The following is a 19,190-nucleotide window of genomic DNA, read 5'->3' on the forward strand; positions in this document are numbered from 1 at the left end:
AACCTAAATATTACATGCACATTTCATTAAATACAAACACATCCTCCCTGACCCACAGTGAGTATGAGCTGACATTGAATTTGAAATAAAACTAAATATTACTGCTCCAGTTAGGCCAGGTATTTCACAAAGGCCTTGGTTGAACTGTAAATGGCTACTAATGGGATTTTCTGTTGCCAGCTCACGTAAAATTTAGATGTGTTCAGGAGATACGGTTACGTCTCTCACCTTAGTGGACGGCTCCAGTTTCAAAGCCTTCTTCAGGGTCTCCATGGCCTCCTCATAATCACCCTTGTCTGATAAAAGCTGCAGACACATTTTACATTTCCAGATTACAGTTGAATAATATTCAATATTGATGAATAATATTCACCCATACCTTTCCTTTTCTGAATAACGCTTTGACATTCTGGGGATCGAGAAACAGCACATCTTGACTGGTGTGCAGCGCCTCATCGAACTGTCCAAGCTTCAGCTGTGCTGCTGCCAGGTTATTCAGACATTTTACCCGGTAGTCGTTCACCTCTTCTTCTTCCTCCTCTGTCGCACAGCTTTGACCGTCTGTAGGAGGACACAATTGTACAGACCCACTGTAGTAATACATAACACCAACCTTTCATTTCAAGGAAATGATAAACACAATTAAAAATGTGTTTGCTTGATATCGATCAATCCAGCGCAAACTGTACAGTAGAATCTGATTGGTCAAGCAGCGTTCCAAGAGTGCTGATATAAAAGCAACGGTCAATTGGACGGTCGCTTTGTTTGGATCCATTTGCAACAGACACTCATATTAACTAGCAATTTAATACCAAAATGTGTCTAAAATGTAACTCAATATAATTAAGCTTTATTGAAATCGTCTACAAAAGCAACTCACAATCGTGAACGCATTTTTGGGTTTGGCAGTGAAATGGAAAAACGTGAGGTATCGAGGGACTTTTTAGGGCCCGAGCACCGATGGTGTGAGGACCCTATTGTAATTGCTCGGTCAATTATTCTTCTTCTCCGAAATGAATCGCATTTTTGAGGGCCTAAACATGCTTGAAAACTCATGAAACTTTGCACACGTGTCAGAAGTGGTGAAAATTTATGTCTGATATGGGTTTCAGAATTAGGTGTGGCAAAATGGTTCGATAGTGCCACCTACAACATTTCAATTAAGCACCCTTCGCACTTCGGTAGACATGTGTAACAGCCCAATACCTACAAAAAAGTCCCTGGGAGCAAAATCTGAAAACCCAACAGGAAGTGAGATATTTTGAATTTTCTCTGCAAAATTTTTGCAGTTTTTGCCATTTCCAGACGTTGTACTTTAACAAACTCCTAAAGCTTTAACCAGATCAACATCATATATGGTCAGTCTAATCTAAAGGCCTTTGTGACATTAAATTGCGAAGATCTAGAGTTTTCGCTGAAGGGCGTGACATGGTGGCCTGACAAAATGTGATCTTTCGCCATGAAACAGGAAGTTGTTGTAACTCAGGCATACAGTGTCCGATCTGCCCCAAACTTAACATGTTTTATTAGAGTCCTGGCCTGAAGACATCTTCACGCCAATATTCAGTTAGTCATAGCGCCACCTGTTGGCAACAGGAAATGGCATGCTTTACACTGTAATTCACTCCCTGAAACACATTTCAATATGCCATGAAGTACCAAACATACTAGAAACAAGTTAAATCATGCAACACTTGGCTAATGCTAGTGCTAATGTATGCGATTAACGCCACAAAACAGGAAGTTGTTCTAACTCAGGCATACAATGTCCAATCTGCCCCAAACTTCACGTGTTTGAGAAGAGTCCTGCCCTGAACACATCTACATGACAATATTCAGTTATAGTAATAGCGCCACCCACTGGCAACAGGAAGTGACGTGTTTAACACTGTGATGCGCTACTAGCATCATACTAAAATATGCAATTGAGTGCTAAACATGCTACAAACATTCTATAACATGTTAGCAACACTTAGCTGAGTGCTAAAGCTATTATCGTCATGAAACAGGAAGTTGTTGTAACTCAAGCATACAATGTCCAATCTGCCTCAAACTTCTGTTTGATAAGTGCCCTGGCCTGAAGACATCTACACACCAAAATTTAGTTATAGCCATATCGCCACCAGCTGGTAGCAGGAAGTGTAGCAAATACAAATGACTGACATAGTCCTCCTATACTTATATACTTAAATGCATATTGCCCACCGTGCTCTGTTTTCCTAAAGCCACCGGGTGGCGCGGGTGCGAGGGCCCTTTCATCGCTGCTTGCAGCTTTAATTTTATTTAAACTTTATTTATCTATGTTTCTGGAACGCCTTGTCATGCGCAAGATGCTAGCGCAAGGTAAAAAAAAAAAAGTCCATCTACCACGTGTTTACATAGAAACATTATGGAAAACAACGCAGTGGAATGCAAAAACGCGTTCTGTGAAAATGGCCATCTGATACTGAATAAATATATTATTGATTGATGAAATGGGATTGCTGAATGTGGAAAACATGTACAGTAACATTTTATTGGATATTCTTCCCAAAATTATTTATAAAATTTCTGCTTAGTGGGATATGTATATAAATGTAGAAAAATATTATGTAGAAAATGAAGGAGAGTCTAATATGTGATGCTTGAGTGGTCAGTGGAGACTCTGGCGATGTGGAGATCACTTCTGCATATGTGGTCATTATCAGTGTCTAATCCAAAGCGGTGCTTTGCACTTTACTGTCTCATTACTGTCAAATGTTCCTCTCAAGATGGGCCAGGCTTCCCAGCAATTACCATGATTAAGGAGGTGGAAATAACATGTAGATTTATTACGTTTGATTAGCGTAGGGTTTAATAAGAGCGTTACTCAGGGTGGTCACAGCTTGCAGACATGACTGAGCATTCCGATGACATGATTATTGATCAAATAGATTAGCTGAGCTGCTAGAACTGGGCTGGATTGAGAGCTATTACAGGGATTTTCTCCATCACCATTGAATGATTTATTAGGTACCATGAAGTGGATAGAAAAATGATATAGTGTGTATGAGTATTGGGTTTACTTATGGTATAGTTGGAGTTAATCAGTAGTATTTGTACTTAGTAATTAGCTTAGTTTTTAAAGTAATTTGCAATTCATTTTATATTTTAAATTTTTTTACAGAAAATACTCTATAATACAATAATATTTATATAAAGAAATATTCTATAACATAATACTATATATAATGTTTCCTCAAAATTTCCTGTTGTTGAGATTTGTGCCCTTATGCATTTATGTGTATGCATGAATGTTTCTGCATGTACTGGCTTGTTCCTGCTTAATGCATTATATGACAAACAAGTGTTTGAAGGGCATGTGGTTTGGATTACCATGTGTGCGTGTCGTAAGCACATCTAAAGCCATGCAGTAAGCCTGTACTGCCATGCTGTATTCTTCCCTCTGGAAGTAGAAGTTGCCTCGTTCACGTTTCTGGTTGCCGATTCGGATCCGGTCGGGGATGGGCAGTGAAAGGGGGTCTGGCTTTTCTCTGAAGTGTAGGAGTTGCAGCTGATACAGGAGAGGTGCCCAGGCTGGTATATCAGGCTCCCTGCCAATAAAACACATACACAGCAATGAAGCTCCATTTATTCACATGATCTCAGTCCACTGAAAGATCTGATCTGAATCATTCTCCATCTATCTATCTATCTATCTATCTATCTATCTATCTATCTATCTATCTATCTATCTCTGTCCATCTCTGTCCATCTCTGTCATCTATCTATCTATCTATCTATCTATCTATCTATCTATCTATCTCCATCTCTGTCCATCTATCTATCTATCTATCTATCTATCTATCTATCTATCTATCTATCTATCTATCTATCTATCTATCTATCTCTGTCCATCTGTCCATCTATCTCCATCTCTGTCCATCTATCTATTTATCCATCCATCTCTATCTATCTATCTATCTATCTATCTATCTATCTATCTCTGTCCATTTGTCCATCTATTCATCCATCTCTATCTATCTATCTATCTATCTATCTATCTATCTATCTATCTATCTATCTATCATCTATCTATCTCTGTCCGTCTAGCTATCTATCCATCCATCCCTGTCCGTCTATCTATCTATCTATCTATCTATCTATCTATCTATCTATCTATCTATCTATCTATCTCTGTCCATCTATCTATTTATCCATCCATCTCTATCTATCTATCTATCTATCCATCCACCTCTGTCCATCTATCTATCTATCCATCCATCTCTGTCCATCTATCTTTTGTTCTGTACTGTAGATACTTCAATTACTGTTAGACAGTTTTTGAGATGTTGGCAGTTTATGGAAACTATTTTTATTCTCTCTCTCTCTTTTAAAAATATATCTTCTTTCGAGTAAGTCTGTTCTATCTATCTATCTATCTATCTATCTATCTATCTCTGTCCATCTGTCCATCTATCTCCATCTCTGTCCATCTATCTATCTATTTATCCATCCATCCATCTCTATCTATCTATCTATCTATCTATCTATCTATCTATCTATCTATCTATCTATCTATCTATCTATCTATTTATCCATCCATCCCTGTCCGTCTATCTATCTATCTATCTATCTATCTATCTATCTATCTATCTATCTATCTATCTATCTATCTATCTATCTATCTATCTATCTCCATCTCTGTCCATCTATCTATTTATCCATCCATCTCTGTCTATCTATCTATCTATCTATCTATCTGTCCATCTATCTCCATCTCTGTCCATCTATCTATCTATTTATCCATCCATCTCTGTCTGTCTATCTATCTATCTATCTATCTATCTATCTATCTATCCATCCACCTCTGTCCATCTATCTATCTATCCATCCATCTCTGTCCATCTATCTTTTGTTCTGTACTGTAGATACTTCAATTACTGTTAGACAGTTTTTGAGATGTTGGCAGTTTATGGAAACTATTTTTATTCTCTCTCTCTCTTTTAAAAATATATCTTCTTTCGAGTAAGTCTGTTATTTTTGTGCTGCAGTGTTGTGGTTGTTTTTGTTTGAGAAAAGGAAAGAGAGAGAGGAATGGTAGAGCTGCTGTTGTGAACACTGGCTGCCTGCTGCCTTTTGAGAGGCAAAGGGCTTGTATCCAGTGTGTGTGCACTGTCCTCACTTTGCCCAGATCTGAACTCTAGTACTGGCAGAGGCCTATTTAGAAGACCATATGCTCTGGCGGATTGAGGCTTGTGTCAAAAAAAAAAAAGAAAAAAAAAAAGAAAAAAGAAAAAGGCTGTATTCTTTCAGTATTCTTCAGGATGGTAGAAATGAGGATGACATGATGGAAAAGCTTTGCCTGCTTTTCTGGTGCACTACAAATTTCTCTGTGATATTCTTTGAGCATTTTTCCAATGAATTATGCGGGGGGAAAAAATCAAATGAGGTATTTCAAAATTAACCTCATATTTTCCCTTCATATTTGAATAAGTTCCTTTCACTTTATCAAAATAATTAGGCTATTCAACACACTCGCATTACAGCTCATAACATTTTGCCTGACTAATTGTTCTGATTTTGCCATCTTAGAGAAATTATAACAAGTTTGCATGAGACTTTGTTGGTTAATGAATCTAATGAAGATATATATATATATATATATATATATATATATATTCATGGCTGTACTATGAATTCCAATGACATATAATGAATTCCAAAGACAAACTCGGTCCATCACAAATAGCAAGCATCCCTCTTTCTCTCTGATTGACTGCTCGATGCATCACTTCTGTCACATCTCTTAGCGCATCAATACATCTGTCAATATTTATCATCCAAGGCAGTGGTTTCAAAATAGCCTCTTGCAAGATCTGTTTCATGTTTTGTGATATATCACCTACAGAACTCCTTTCCCAACCACACTTGGCAATGATAATAGTATGTAACCCCATGTTTTTTTACCCTACTTTTCTCTGCCTACACTGCACTTGCTGCAAAGGGCTATATGAGATCATGAACTTGTTCAAGCTGACAGAGATGCTTCAGGAGCTGAACAGGAGGATCCCAGGGGTCCATGGAATATACCATCTTTCCCACACAACCTTATCTGGCATTATTACTCTCAGTACTTGGTCACATGACTGCACATAAATCAATAGACTGACAAATAAAAGGTCTGAAACTGAGTCAATTCCACTGTGCACATTTATTAAGTGTGTTCTCGTGAGATAAAAGAGGATAAAGCCTGGTGTGAAAGAGTCAGCTAACCTGCTAGATTGTCACAGTTTGACATTCTTCAGTCCAAACATACATGTTTGTACAGCTGGAGTTTTTCAGTACAGTTCATGGTATTTCAGTAAATTGGAGTGTTAATATCAGTCATCTGGTGAGCTGACATAAATCCAAAGCCTCTTCAATGAAACTAGATAACATGTAACTGTAGGTTTGTGCTGCTGCTTTGTGCAACTTAATGAGATGCACAAAACTCACAATTGAACTATTATCAGAATCAGAGTGAATGCTAACCCTGTATAATACTGACTGTATAAACACTGAAGACTGGAGTAATGATGCTGAAAATCCAGCTTTGCCATCAAAGGAATATATTATAACAAAACAAAAACTAAAAAATCTGACCACAAAGACCACAAACTTTTGAACGGTAGTGTATATACAATTCATACTTTTCAATTGATCTATTTTTATTAAATAATTATTTAATCAAAGATAATTATGTCTCTTATTATTTTAGTTATCAGCTATGTATATATTACATTTATTGTTGTTTGGTTCCCCTGATAATGTTTTGTTTTTGTATGATAACACTGTGCTCTATACATATTTATTAGTCATGGTTCATGGTAAGGCCAGTTTTGGGGAACTTTAATTCATCATGTGGCCTTCTGTTTTACCACCTGTATTATTATGTTATAAGCAGGGCTTGACATTAACACCTACTAGCCACTTTGGCGTGTTGAATTTAATATATACATTTTTCAATTGTAGTCTTTTAAAACGGCATCTGAAATAATAAACTAAGTCCAATGTAATGTCAAAAATATAGATTTTTCGATAAATATTGATACTTAAATATCTGAAACGCTTCCAATACTTATTTTCCGCAGAATAGATACACGATATCAGCTGGGCTTTGTCGCTCTCATCTCTCTGATAGCAAGTTGACACACAAACCCGCCTCCCTTCACTCACTTGTTTAATTTGCTCCGGGTGAATATTGTTGGTGTTACAGGGTTTGAATTTCGGCGTGGGATTGCTGTATTGCGCTTAATTTTACTCATTCCCGCAGATTTTGTTCTCACACCCAAAGTGCGCGCACATAAAGCCACATCTCAGTACTAAATTAAGTTCTTTTTCGCTGCTTATTGCACTTAAACAGTCAAATACACACAAAATAATGTCAAAATGCCGGTCTTGGCGAGTATTCACATAAACACAGTCAGTTATGTTTTAAGTGAACGTAAACAGAAAGAAAAAGAAAACACATGTGTAACAGTATAATGGATCTTAAAGTGACAGCAGCCTAATATACCTGCTGCCAAATGCCAACAAGTGGCTGTGAGCAAAAAAGTTAATGTCAAACCCTGGTACAACGGTACAAAAGCAGATTTTAAGGTATTTTGCTACATTAACATCAGTTCATGAAATATTCCGTTATTAACCGTAAAATATACACGCACCAAAATGCCTCCTATAGTGCCTGAAAACTGTTGTCACCAATTTCTAGCTAAAACAGCATCCAGTATATGTTAATGTAACAGGATTTTATAGCATAGGAGCAGCTTTGTACGTGTGTCAGTGTGTTTGGTTCAGGCAAACCCTATGTTATGGGGATAAAATGTCCCCACAAAGATGGCAATATCCGAAATCCTTGTCCTTGTGGGGACATGTTTTGGTCCCCACGAAAAAAAACATCTTATAAATCATGCCACGAGATGTTTTTTTGAAAATGTAAAAATGCAGAAAGTTTTCTGTGATGGGTATGTTTAGGATTAGAGGATAGAATATACAGTTTGTACAGTATAAAAGTCATTATTTCTATGGAGAGTCCCCATAAAACATGAAAACCCAACGTGTGTGGAAGCTTGTCAAGATGCAGTTCAGGGTCCATTTAATCAGTTAATCAATCACTTTGGATTGCATTTGATTGGAAGGAGGGACAGAAGTTAAAAAAAAAAAGTTAAAAAGTTAGGTAAATATTTGATCAATATTCCATGATCCTTGACAGCTGTTGCTGAAAGTTTATGCCAAACTCTTCATATATATATAACTAGGCACCTTAAGGCACACAGAATAGTCTGTTTGTGCATGCTGAGATTCACAGATTGCAAAAGAGGAAGTGTGTACCATACAAATCCTAATCAGCACGTTTTGTCTACATTAAAACCATAAAAGTCCTACTTTTAATGATAGCAGCTTTGCATCCGTGTCAGTCACATTATTTGTACGTGATATTAGAGCAGATTATAACAATAACACTTCTAAGGTTCGGCTCACTTCCTTCCCTTCCACAGTGAAATGAGATCCAGTCACTGAACCTACATTGTCACTGGCGTGCGAAGCAGGGTGTAAGGTGATAGCTCTGTTATATGTCACCTCATGCATATTTTAGCTGTGTATAGTATATTGACATATTTATGTGTGTCTAAATTAAATGAATAGGAAATATAATAATTAGGGTCATTTTGATGACTTAATGTAAATTTTATTATACGTTCTTGTTCTACTTGTGAACAATTCATGTTATGAATGTTTGTTTTCCTGATCAATATGTAATAACTTCCTCTTTTTCTAAAACAAACTTTTTTTCCGCACTGATAGGCCACACAGGTTTGTGGCCAGCATTTGGTCAGGCTCTATTCTGGTATGTAACGCCCATTTTTCACTCAGAAATAGAAATAGAATGATAATTCACCTGGCCTTTTTCTTTGATTTATTTTTATTTGCTAAAACAGGCACCTTATGATACAATAGATCTGACAAAGACACAAGGAAATCCATATGTTGGCCAGACTGAGTAATTTGTTTTAATACTGCCGTTTTGATCATTCAAGTTCATGTAAGGTACAGTTTGTGAGTAATTGATCATTTGGCTTAGTACAGCACTTCAGGCTATGATGCGCTTTTATTTCAACCCTCTCTGTACAGTACCTAATCCGGTTGAGGGCGAGACAATGCTTACATTCATATGAATGAGAGTTTTCCACAACACAAGAAAAACGGCCTCATATGACCATACACAACAGACATATGCCACTGTAAATATACTTTTCTGTCATGAACCAGAACAGAGCAGTCCAGATCATAACATGCTGGCCAAATTTAGCTAAAGTGTTCACCTCCCCTTATTTCTCAAGAGGTCAAAGTATATTCATTATGTAACATGGCACCACACTGGAACAGAGCACATACTGTACTGTAGTTAGATTTATCTAATAGGTTAACAACACCGATGAAATGCCCAATCATAACCAACCACTTCCCTCCTTGACCCACTCTGCAGAAAGAAACTGCCCTTGTGCCGCACAAATGTATTTGTTCCTTTGGCCTTGATCCTTTTTTGCTAAGGCTGGTCTTTTATCTATTAACTCTTTATCATTGCACATATTATGCAGTAAGAAAAACAAGCCATGCAATAAAAAGAGAAGCCTTTGACACTGACAAATATTTGTTTTTGTTGTTATGATTTTTTTAAAATACTGTTTCAGTGACTTGTTTCCATGTGGAAGTGAGTGTGTATGTTCTTTTTGTGTTTTTATCAAAGGAGGATCTGGTAACTGGAAAGAGTCCATCACCTGTAACCACGAATCTTGCTGTGGCATGACTCGCTTCTGCCTATACTGGAGACAAAACAACACATGCTTTTTTCATACACTAGAGAATGAGGGCCATATTATAGCACATATAAAAACTTAAAGCCAGTAACAATTATAATATTTAATTTTAATAATAACAAATAAAAAGTATTAAAAGGGGCTATATGTAAGAATTTTATTTTTTTAATCACCAATGTGAGAACAGCTTGTAAAGAAACAAAAAAAAAAAAAAAAGAGACCTTCCCCGACTTCCTTTTGCCTAAAGCCTGTAGACTGATTTCATGTTGGGATGATGGGACTTGGGATGTTTTGCCAGGAAAATCAAAAGGATGTGACGGTTACGCGTACTCCCGAGAGCCTCTCTTCCATTCAATGACACATGAAATTAATGTTTATCTAATGTTCAGGATTGTGCCGAAAGAGCCATTCTGTACTGTAATGTTAATGTGTCATGCAAAGAAAAATGATTAATTCAAACTATAGTCTCTCACACATAGCCAGATCTATATAGTCTATAGGTCTCAAATATACTTTATATCACGCAATTCTGACTTTATATCTCGCAATTCTGACTTTATATCTCGCAAATTCTGACTTTATAACTCTCAATTCTGACTTTATATCACGCAATTCTGACTTTATAACTCACAATTCTGACTTCATAACTTGCAAATTCTGACTTTATATCTCACAGTTCTGACTTTATAACACACAATTCTGATTTTATAACTCGCAATTCTGACTTTATATCTCGCAATTCTGACTTTATATCTCGTAATTCTGACTTTATAACTCGCAATTCTGACTTTATAACTCACAATTCTGACTTTATATCACGCAATTCTGACTTTATAACTCACAATTCTGACTTTATATCACGCAATTCTGACTTTATAACTCGCAATTCTGACTTTATAACTCACAATTCTGACTTTATAACTCGCAATTCTGACTTTATATCTCACAATTCTGACTTTATAACTCGCAATTCTGACTTTATATCTCACAATTCTGACTTTATATCTCGTAATTCTGACTTTATATCTCACAATTCTGACTTTATAACTCGCAATTCTGACTTTATATCTCGCAATTCTGACTTTATATCACAATTCTGACTTTATATTACGCAATTCTGACTTTATAACTCGCAATTCTGACTTTATAACTCTCAATTCTGACTTTATATCTCGTAATTCTGACTTTATAACTCACAATTCTGACTTTATAACTCGCAATTCTGACTTTATATCTCACAATTCTGACTTTATATCTCATAATTCTGACTTTATAACTCACAATTCTGACTTTATATCTCACAATTCTGACTTTATATCTCGTAATTCTGACTTTATAACTCACAATTCTGACTTTATATCTCACAATTCTGACTTTATATCTCGTAATTCTGACTTTATAACTCACAATTCTGACTTTATAACTCGCAATTCTGACTTTATATCTCACAATTCTGACTTTATAACTCGCAATTCTGACTTTATATCTCACAATTCTGACTTTATATCACGCAATTCTGACTTTATAACTCACAATTCTGACTTTATATCACGCAATTCTGACTTTATAACTCGCAATTCTGACTTTATAACTCACAATTCTGACTTTATAACTCGCAATTCTGACTTTATAACTCACAATTCTGACTTTATAACTCGCAATTGCGAGTTTAAATCACAATTCTGAGAAAAAAAGTCAAAATTGTGAGAAAAAAAAAAGTCAGAATTGTGAGATAAAAAGTCACAATTACCTTTTTTATTTTGTTATTTAGTTGAGGAAACAAGCTTCCATACTTTCTACCTTCCTAGTTGATCATTTAGTTCTGTGTTGTGACTTGCCCAGCTTGTCAAAACACAACACTAGGCTGGTCCACAGACAGATTGTGTTGTACTGACTGAAATAAAGGCAGATTAACTAGTTTACAAAGTAGTGCTATTGAGTCTTAATGAAAAAAAGCACATAAACATGGAGGAATTTGCCTCGAAGCATGTCCTCAAAGTATTTCAAAAACATAAAAAAAAATACAATTCACTCGAATACAGGAACAAACTCTGCATCGCCTTGTGTTTGCGTCTAAGAGATTACTATATGACGTGACTGTAATCTTCAGCCAAAGTGCTCCCCTGGCACATTTGAAAGCATGTCTTACATGCAGATGTAAGAAGCCTTTAATGTCGCAACTAATAAGCCTTGCATTTTGCAGACAAAGCATCCCTATCAGACAAATGGCAGGAATTGGACTTCCTCCGGGTTGAGCAAATTGACTTTGGGGACACTGGATGATTTCACTTTGATCATGAGTGTGAATCAACAGTCAGGTATTGTGATAATGCTAATTGGTTTCACAGTCTAGGCGTTTAATGGGGTCTGTGATCAGTTTGAAATGAAACTCCACCTGTGAGTCATGATTTGCTGGACCAGCTAATACATTTTCTTTGTGATGGCTTGAGTCATTTTTCAATTAAATCAGGTCGCTGCTTCCACCTGCTTGCTGTCTTTTTTTTTTTTTTTTTTTTTTTGACAGATGCAGCTTTTTTTTTATGTAGCTATCACATGCACTGACATGTTTACAGATACAGACACACAGAGACATTAATATATAAGGATTTGTGCATGTGATGCAATGCAAATTATATTTTAATCTAACACAGTTGTCAAATTCACTGGAAAACACTTTAAGATATGTAGGTCAGGCGAGTTAAACATTTCAAGACAGAGGACAGTAAAACTATTCTAGAGAGCCACAAATGACCTCAAGAAAGATCATGAGACAGTGTGAAAGTCTTTTAAGGTCTTTTTTTTTTTTTTAACTCAACAGGTCAAAAGGCTTCAAAAGTGATTCTACAACTGAAAATCACGGATCTGTCCTCAAATCATAATCTCAAATCTGTAAAAAGCCCCACGGTGCTAAATGAGATATTGCATAATTCCCCTGGTCCGTTGCACATATCTGTTTTCCAGCCAGCATTAATGGGAAATGCGAGTATTTGATGAAGCCCTGAGGACTTGAAACTGGAGAAATTTAGGTGGCAGGAAAGGGAGGTAGTTGTAAAGGGCCTGTGTATAAACCCTCAGGGCTGATTGGTCCTCAGGGGCTGATTTGAGCACAGAGGAGCCTAAAATGAGAAAGAGGTCCTGAAACTCTCCTCACCCATTCACAACAAAAGCCTACAAATAAAACTGTAGCCTGTCGTCAGAAACTTACAATGGTCTGTACTTTTAGCAAAGTGTGGGACCCACAAACAAGTCCTGATTGTTCAGCTCCTTTCAAAAGATCTAAATATTTGTTATAAAAAAATATAAAATAGCCTATTGTTTATTTGCAGCTTGCTGCCTTTATTTAATTAGATTGCTAATACAGCACTGTTATCAGTATTTTGCATGAAATCCATTTAAATGAGTAAAACTGAAGTTTACATAATCAATTTGCATTGGGGCTACATGAATAATATTCTTTGGCGTTAACATAAAATTGCTGAAACTGGGCAGGGGATTTCTAGTCCCCAACATGCTTTGAATGTGACAGGATAGGGAGAGCAAATGTTGAAATAGCATATTTTATGTTTTTTTTTTTTAGCAAGATGAGAAAAGAAGAGACTTGTTATTGTTTAATGGTCTGTTATGTTGGGATTTATAGGAGTTTTTTTTTTTGTTATGTTGGAGTTTTAAAGGGTTAGTTCACCCAAAAATGAAAATCTGTCATTAATTACTCACCCTCATGTCGTTCCAAACCAGTAAGACATTTGTTATTTTTCGGAACACAAATTAAGATATTTTTAATGAAATCTGAGAGCTTTCTGTCCCTCCACACAGCTACCTAACTACCGTTTTCATGCCCCAGAAAGGTAGTGAAGACATCATTAAAGGGGACCTATAATGCCCCTTTTACAAGATGTAATATAAGTCTCTGGTGTCCCCAGAATATGTCTGTGAAGTTTCAGCTCAAAATACCCCACAGATCATTTCTTACAGCTTGTCGAATTTGCCCCTATTTGGGTGTGAGCAAAAACACGCCGTTTTTGTGTCCCTTTAAATGCAAATGAGCTGCTGCTCCCGGCCACTTTCCAGAAGAGGGTGGAGCTTTAACAGCTCGTGCTTCGGTTGCTCAACAACAACAAAGCAGGAGAATTTCACGCAGCCAAAATGAGGATTGTCAGTAACGGTGTTCAGCCTTACATTGTTCAAACCGGAGTTGGACACTGATGGAGAGACTCAGGAAGTTTTAGGGTTAGTGATGTCACTAGCAACATGAGGGTAGATTAATTAATGCGATTAATCGTTTGCAAAATAAAACACACACATATGTTACATAAACACAGGCTTTTATTTTGCAAATGATTAATCGCAATTAATTGTTGTGCAGCCCTACATGAGGGTGAGTAATTAATGACATAATTTTTGGGTGAACTAACCCTTTAAAGGGTTTTGGTAAAAAGTGAAACACTCTATTTATCCTTGAACTTCCTGCCAACACCAAATGTTGCATATGGTAAAAGACATTACATTTAGCAGGCTAATGTGGATTATTCCTAGCTATACTGTTCTTTAAAAGTAATACTTTTATTCAGCATGGGTGCATTAATTGATCAAAAGTGGCAGTAAAGACATTAATAATGTTACAAAGATTTCTATTTTAAATAAATACTGTTCTTTTGAACTTTCCATTCATCAAAGAATCCCAAAAAAATCAGCTTTTACTAAAAATAAGCAGCACAACTCTTTTCAACATTGATAATAATAAGAAATGTCTCTTGAGCACTAAATCAGCATATTAGAATGAGGATCATGTGACTGAATTTTTATTATTTTATATTGTAAAAATATTTTACAATTTTACTAGAATAATACTTTCAATAATAATATTATTAATACATTTCATTATGTTTGCACAAAAGAGTCATGTGGACTACACTATGCTCTTTTAGGTCCGTATCCTCATTGTATGGAAAAGAGCAGCATGAACATTCTACAAAATTTGTCCTTTTATGTTCCACTGCAGACAGAAAGTCTCACAGGTTTGGATCGACATGGGGGTGAGTAAATTATGACACTGCTCCTTTAAGTTCAGCCAAAGAATAATTGTTGTTCACAAGTGAGCTTAAATGACTGTTTTGGGTTATGCTGGAGCCACAACGTATCACCGCTCATCAGGAGGACGGAGACTCCAGTATGGCGGCATTCCTGCTCTGATTCCAGTCAAGGCATTTACTGGACCTTATTTTGGATGTGTCTAGGCCAGTCTGGGTAAAAACAGCCATTGTGGTTTTGTGATGGCAGCACATTGGATGGCGTGGAGTTTTCAGAGAAGGGTTTGGTTAGACACTCTGATAGTTACTCAAACAAGGAGGGGTCAGAGCTTTGGCAGTTGCTATAGAGACGAGACAGAGAGCAGCGTGGGAGACTGTATACTGTGGGAGAACAGATGAGCGTTTCAGGTGACGCTCACTAACATCAGGAGGGCTATTAAAGGTGGCAGGATTCAGGTCATATTCGTACATTCAAGCTACGTGTGACACACAAAGTCAGGTTAAGTCAGGAATGAATCTAGACAGTCTCTAATAGAAAATGTTATAGCTGCTGCTCAAGTAAAGTCGAAATGATGTATACATACAGTACTGCTCAAAAGTTTGGAATAATATATATATATATATATATTTATAAAACGGTTAGTTCCTGTCCTTGATTGTGATTGGTCAATAGCTGTGTTTTATTCACGATGATCCAACAGTTCTGTGCATCACTGCACAACACCCTTAGCAACCACTCTTATCAACATAAACTGTATGTTCTCAATTGATATTGTTCATTGAAGCTTACTGTATTATGTAGAAGAGTATTGAGAGAAAGAGATCGAGCATTTCAGATTTAGCATTTTCCTTCAGGTCAGTCCTATGTTCATAATAAAAAATCTGTTTAAATGTTCAATGTATTATCTCGTCCTTTTAACAGTTAAGGGGTTTTCCCGTGACTGACAGCGCTAGTCAAAGCATTTGTCAGTTGCCTCTTGTTCCGTGTTCACAACAATTCAGTCTTTTTTTTTTAATGTAAAAGTCTTCGTTACTGACTGACACACTCATAAAGACAGTCTTTGCCGCCATCTAATGGTGTAATAATGTAACTTCTGTTGCTGTTCACGGTCAGGGACTATTTTTTCCGGCGGAAGGAAGGCTTTTAGTAAGAGTTTACTTCATGAAAGTTGCATTGTTACATATTCTTGCCTTTAATATTCGTATTGTGTGGTAAACGTTATATAAAAGCAATAAGGTACTCGAGGCTAGTGCTGTATCGTGAATAAGTCACGGCTGAAGGGGTTGCAGGAACTCCGTGTCGCGTCATGCCTAACAACGCCCTTCAGCCGTGACTTATTCATGATACAGCACAGCCTCTTACACCTTATTGCTTATATATATATATAGCTCAAAAGTTTGGACACATTACTATTTTTAATGTTTTTGAAAGAAGTAAATATAATTATAAATTTAAAATATAATTTATTTCTGTGATGCAAAGCTGAATTTGCAGCATCATTACTCCAGTCTTCAGTGTCACATGATCCTTCAGAAATCATTCTAATATGCTGATTTATTTATTTAACTTTTTTATAATCTGTGATACTTTTTTTCAGGACTCTTTGATGAATAAAAAGTAACATTAAATTATCTATTTATTTAAAATAGAAATCTTTTGTAACAATATACATTACCGTTCAAAAGTTTGGGTAATTAGTAATTTTTTTTCCTTCTTTTTTTTGAAAGAAATTAATATTTTTATTAAGCAAGGATGTGTTAAATTGATCAAAAGTGATAGTAAAGACTTATATTGTTAGAAAAGATTCCTATTTTGAATAAATGCTGTTCATTTGAACTTTTTATTCATTAATGAATCCTGAAAAAAGTATAACAGATTCCAAAAAAATACTAAGCAGCGCAGCTGTTTCCAACATTGATAATAAGTATCAAATCAGCATATTAGAATGATTTCTGAAGGATCATGTGACACTGAAGTCTGGAGTAATGATGCTGAAAAATTCAGCTTTACATCCCAGGAATAAATTATATTTTAAAGTATATTAAAATAGAAAACCATTATTTTAAAAAGTAATAAAATTTCACAATATTGCTGTTTTTTCTGTATTTTTGATCAAATAAATGCAGGCTTAAGAGACTTCTTTCAAAACATATATATATATATATATATATATTTATACAGACAGATGCAAAATTATTTCGAAGTATGCATTCTGACATCAGACTTGTTTATTAAATGGAACTTAATTAAATGGAACTGCGAGTCCCCAGATGCCACAATTATTTCTTAGACTTTTCTTTTACATAATTGATTCCAAAAATAGTTATGTGCTCACTCGGGGTACAAATCAATGTTTTAGCGTCATCTCTTTGGGACAAATCCGATGCGCTCGCCGGTTGGGGCAGCAAACACTCGCTGACTCATTGTGCAATCTGTCAGCAAGTCACCTTGTCAGTCTAAATGAGCAGAGTAAAAACTAATAGAGGAAGGAGGAGGAGGAAGGAAGAAAAAAAAAAGATAAACAGTCGGGCCTCTGACGTCAGATGCTTTTTTCATGTGAGTCTGTAAATGATGGAAATGCCCTGCAAGTGTCTCTGAGTGGTTTCCATGGCAATAACCTATCGCTGTACATGCTGGCAATAAAAATGCTTTGTAGTATGACATATGTTTGCTATAGTACCAATAGGGTTTTCTTTGTGGAGCTTTATGAATCAAATGTCACTGTTTTTTCTTCTACCGTCGAGACATGAGTGGGTACGCCGCACAGTCCAGACAGGACTTTATTCCTCAATTTAGTGGCGTGTCACAGATGTTTTTCCGTTTTATTGTTCTTCTATTATACATTGACAACAAAAGACACAGCCTATTATCTAAGAATGGATCCTATTATCTATTTTACACCACACTATATCTGAATGGAAATTTTGCTTGCCAAATGCTTACAGTATTGTTTGTTTTTATTTCCTCCTCCTGTCCGGGCAGTGAGGATGTAAACAGCAGGGATCAAGGCGGCAAAGTGTGCAGTGCCTCGGGAGATCTCTTCTGAAGTGCTCATAATGCGGAGCAGGCTTCTTTAGCCCTTTAAAACGAACCCAATCTCAGCCCTGCGGCCACCGGCGCCAGCTCCACTGCCTGTTTTATAGGCCTTTACTGCTGTATTTGTGCGTGCGTGTGTGTATGCCGCCACTCATAAAGGTTCTTTGAGGGCTGATTACATAGTAATCATAGATGCGGGACATGGATGTATGATGGAGGCTTTAAATATATAGCTGTCAGATTTCATGGTGAAGTGTGACCAAATGGAGTTTAAACCACAACAGAAGAACGACAACAAACCAGCCTTTAACTGGTCTGTTGTACATTGCTACAAAGCTGCTTTTCACAGCTGAGCTTCTGCAATGTGATTTTCTTCCATACAGAAAAATATGCAGAGAGACATCTTTAAGAAAGCTATTCAAAGGTTGAAAGTGTAAACACTGTGGCTCTGTGGTGCTATCAAAACATTGCTCTGTTTGTTTGACCAGACTGACACAGCAACAGCTTAACCAATGAGGTGTGTTTGGGCGGGGCTGTCTGTTTAACTGACCAATGGCAGAATGGGGGAGTGTTCAGAGAAACCTGTTTGAAAACAGTCTTATTCTATGCAGCAGGATTGTCAAAAGTACCGACTTTGGTACCAAGTCGGTACTGAAATTTAAAAAATGTGACGATACCAGCATTTCCCCCTAGTGTTTTGAGCGCTGTTGAGTGAATTCTTAAACACCTCTGATTGGCCATTGTGTTCATGTGCTCAACAGATATGTTTGTAATTGGCTACAATGATCAATGCTTAAAAAAAACATGTTGTGTCGGAGCCGATAGCCTAGTGGGCAGCGCGTCGACACATAGCGCGGTTGCGCTTCGGTATCTGGTATCGCCACATTTTTAATATTTCAGTACCGACTTGGTACCAAAGTTGGTACTTTTGACAACACTACTATGTTATTTTAGTATTATTCAGTATTTATCAATATTTTTATCAAATTTTATTTTAATATTTTCGGTTTTCATTTTAATTTTAGCTTTAGTTTTAGTTATTTTAGTCATATTTATTACAATTTTTTTATTTTTTATTTTTTATTTTTTTTTAAATATTTCTATTTAGCATTATTTTCTTTTTATTTAGTTTCAGTTAGCTGCCAAGGCAACATTTCTTATTTTTATTTATGTTTTTTAAGTTTAAGTTTTTTATCTGATATTTATATTTTATTTTTTTCAACTTTGTTTTAGTTAACAAAAAATGATTTTTAATTGTTTCAGTTTTAGTTAACAATAACAACACTGATTCTGCATCTGAATATGCCT

General features: G+C 36.2%; 1 protein-coding gene across 1 annotated transcript in view; it reads right to left on the bottom strand.

The window, feature by feature from the left end:
* fkbp16 (FKBP prolyl isomerase 16) overlaps positions 1-19,190 on the bottom strand; it is a 55,861-nt gene that overhangs the window by 2,536 nt on the left and 34,135 nt on the right. The window contains exons 4-6 of the mRNA XM_051871336.1: positions 3,355-3,572; positions 380-561; positions 229-306 (exon numbers count right to left, since the gene is read on the bottom strand). Of these exons, the coding sequence (XP_051727296.1) occupies positions 229-306; positions 380-561; positions 3,355-3,572 (478 nt within the window). The remainder of the gene's footprint in view (positions 1-228; positions 307-379; positions 562-3,354; positions 3,573-19,190) is intronic.

The sequence above is a fragment of the Ctenopharyngodon idella genome, chromosome 18 (assembly GCF_019924925.1).
Source record: "Ctenopharyngodon idella isolate HZGC_01 chromosome 18, HZGC01, whole genome shotgun sequence".
Classification (NCBI taxonomy): domain Eukaryota; kingdom Metazoa; phylum Chordata; class Actinopteri; order Cypriniformes; family Xenocyprididae; genus Ctenopharyngodon; species Ctenopharyngodon idella.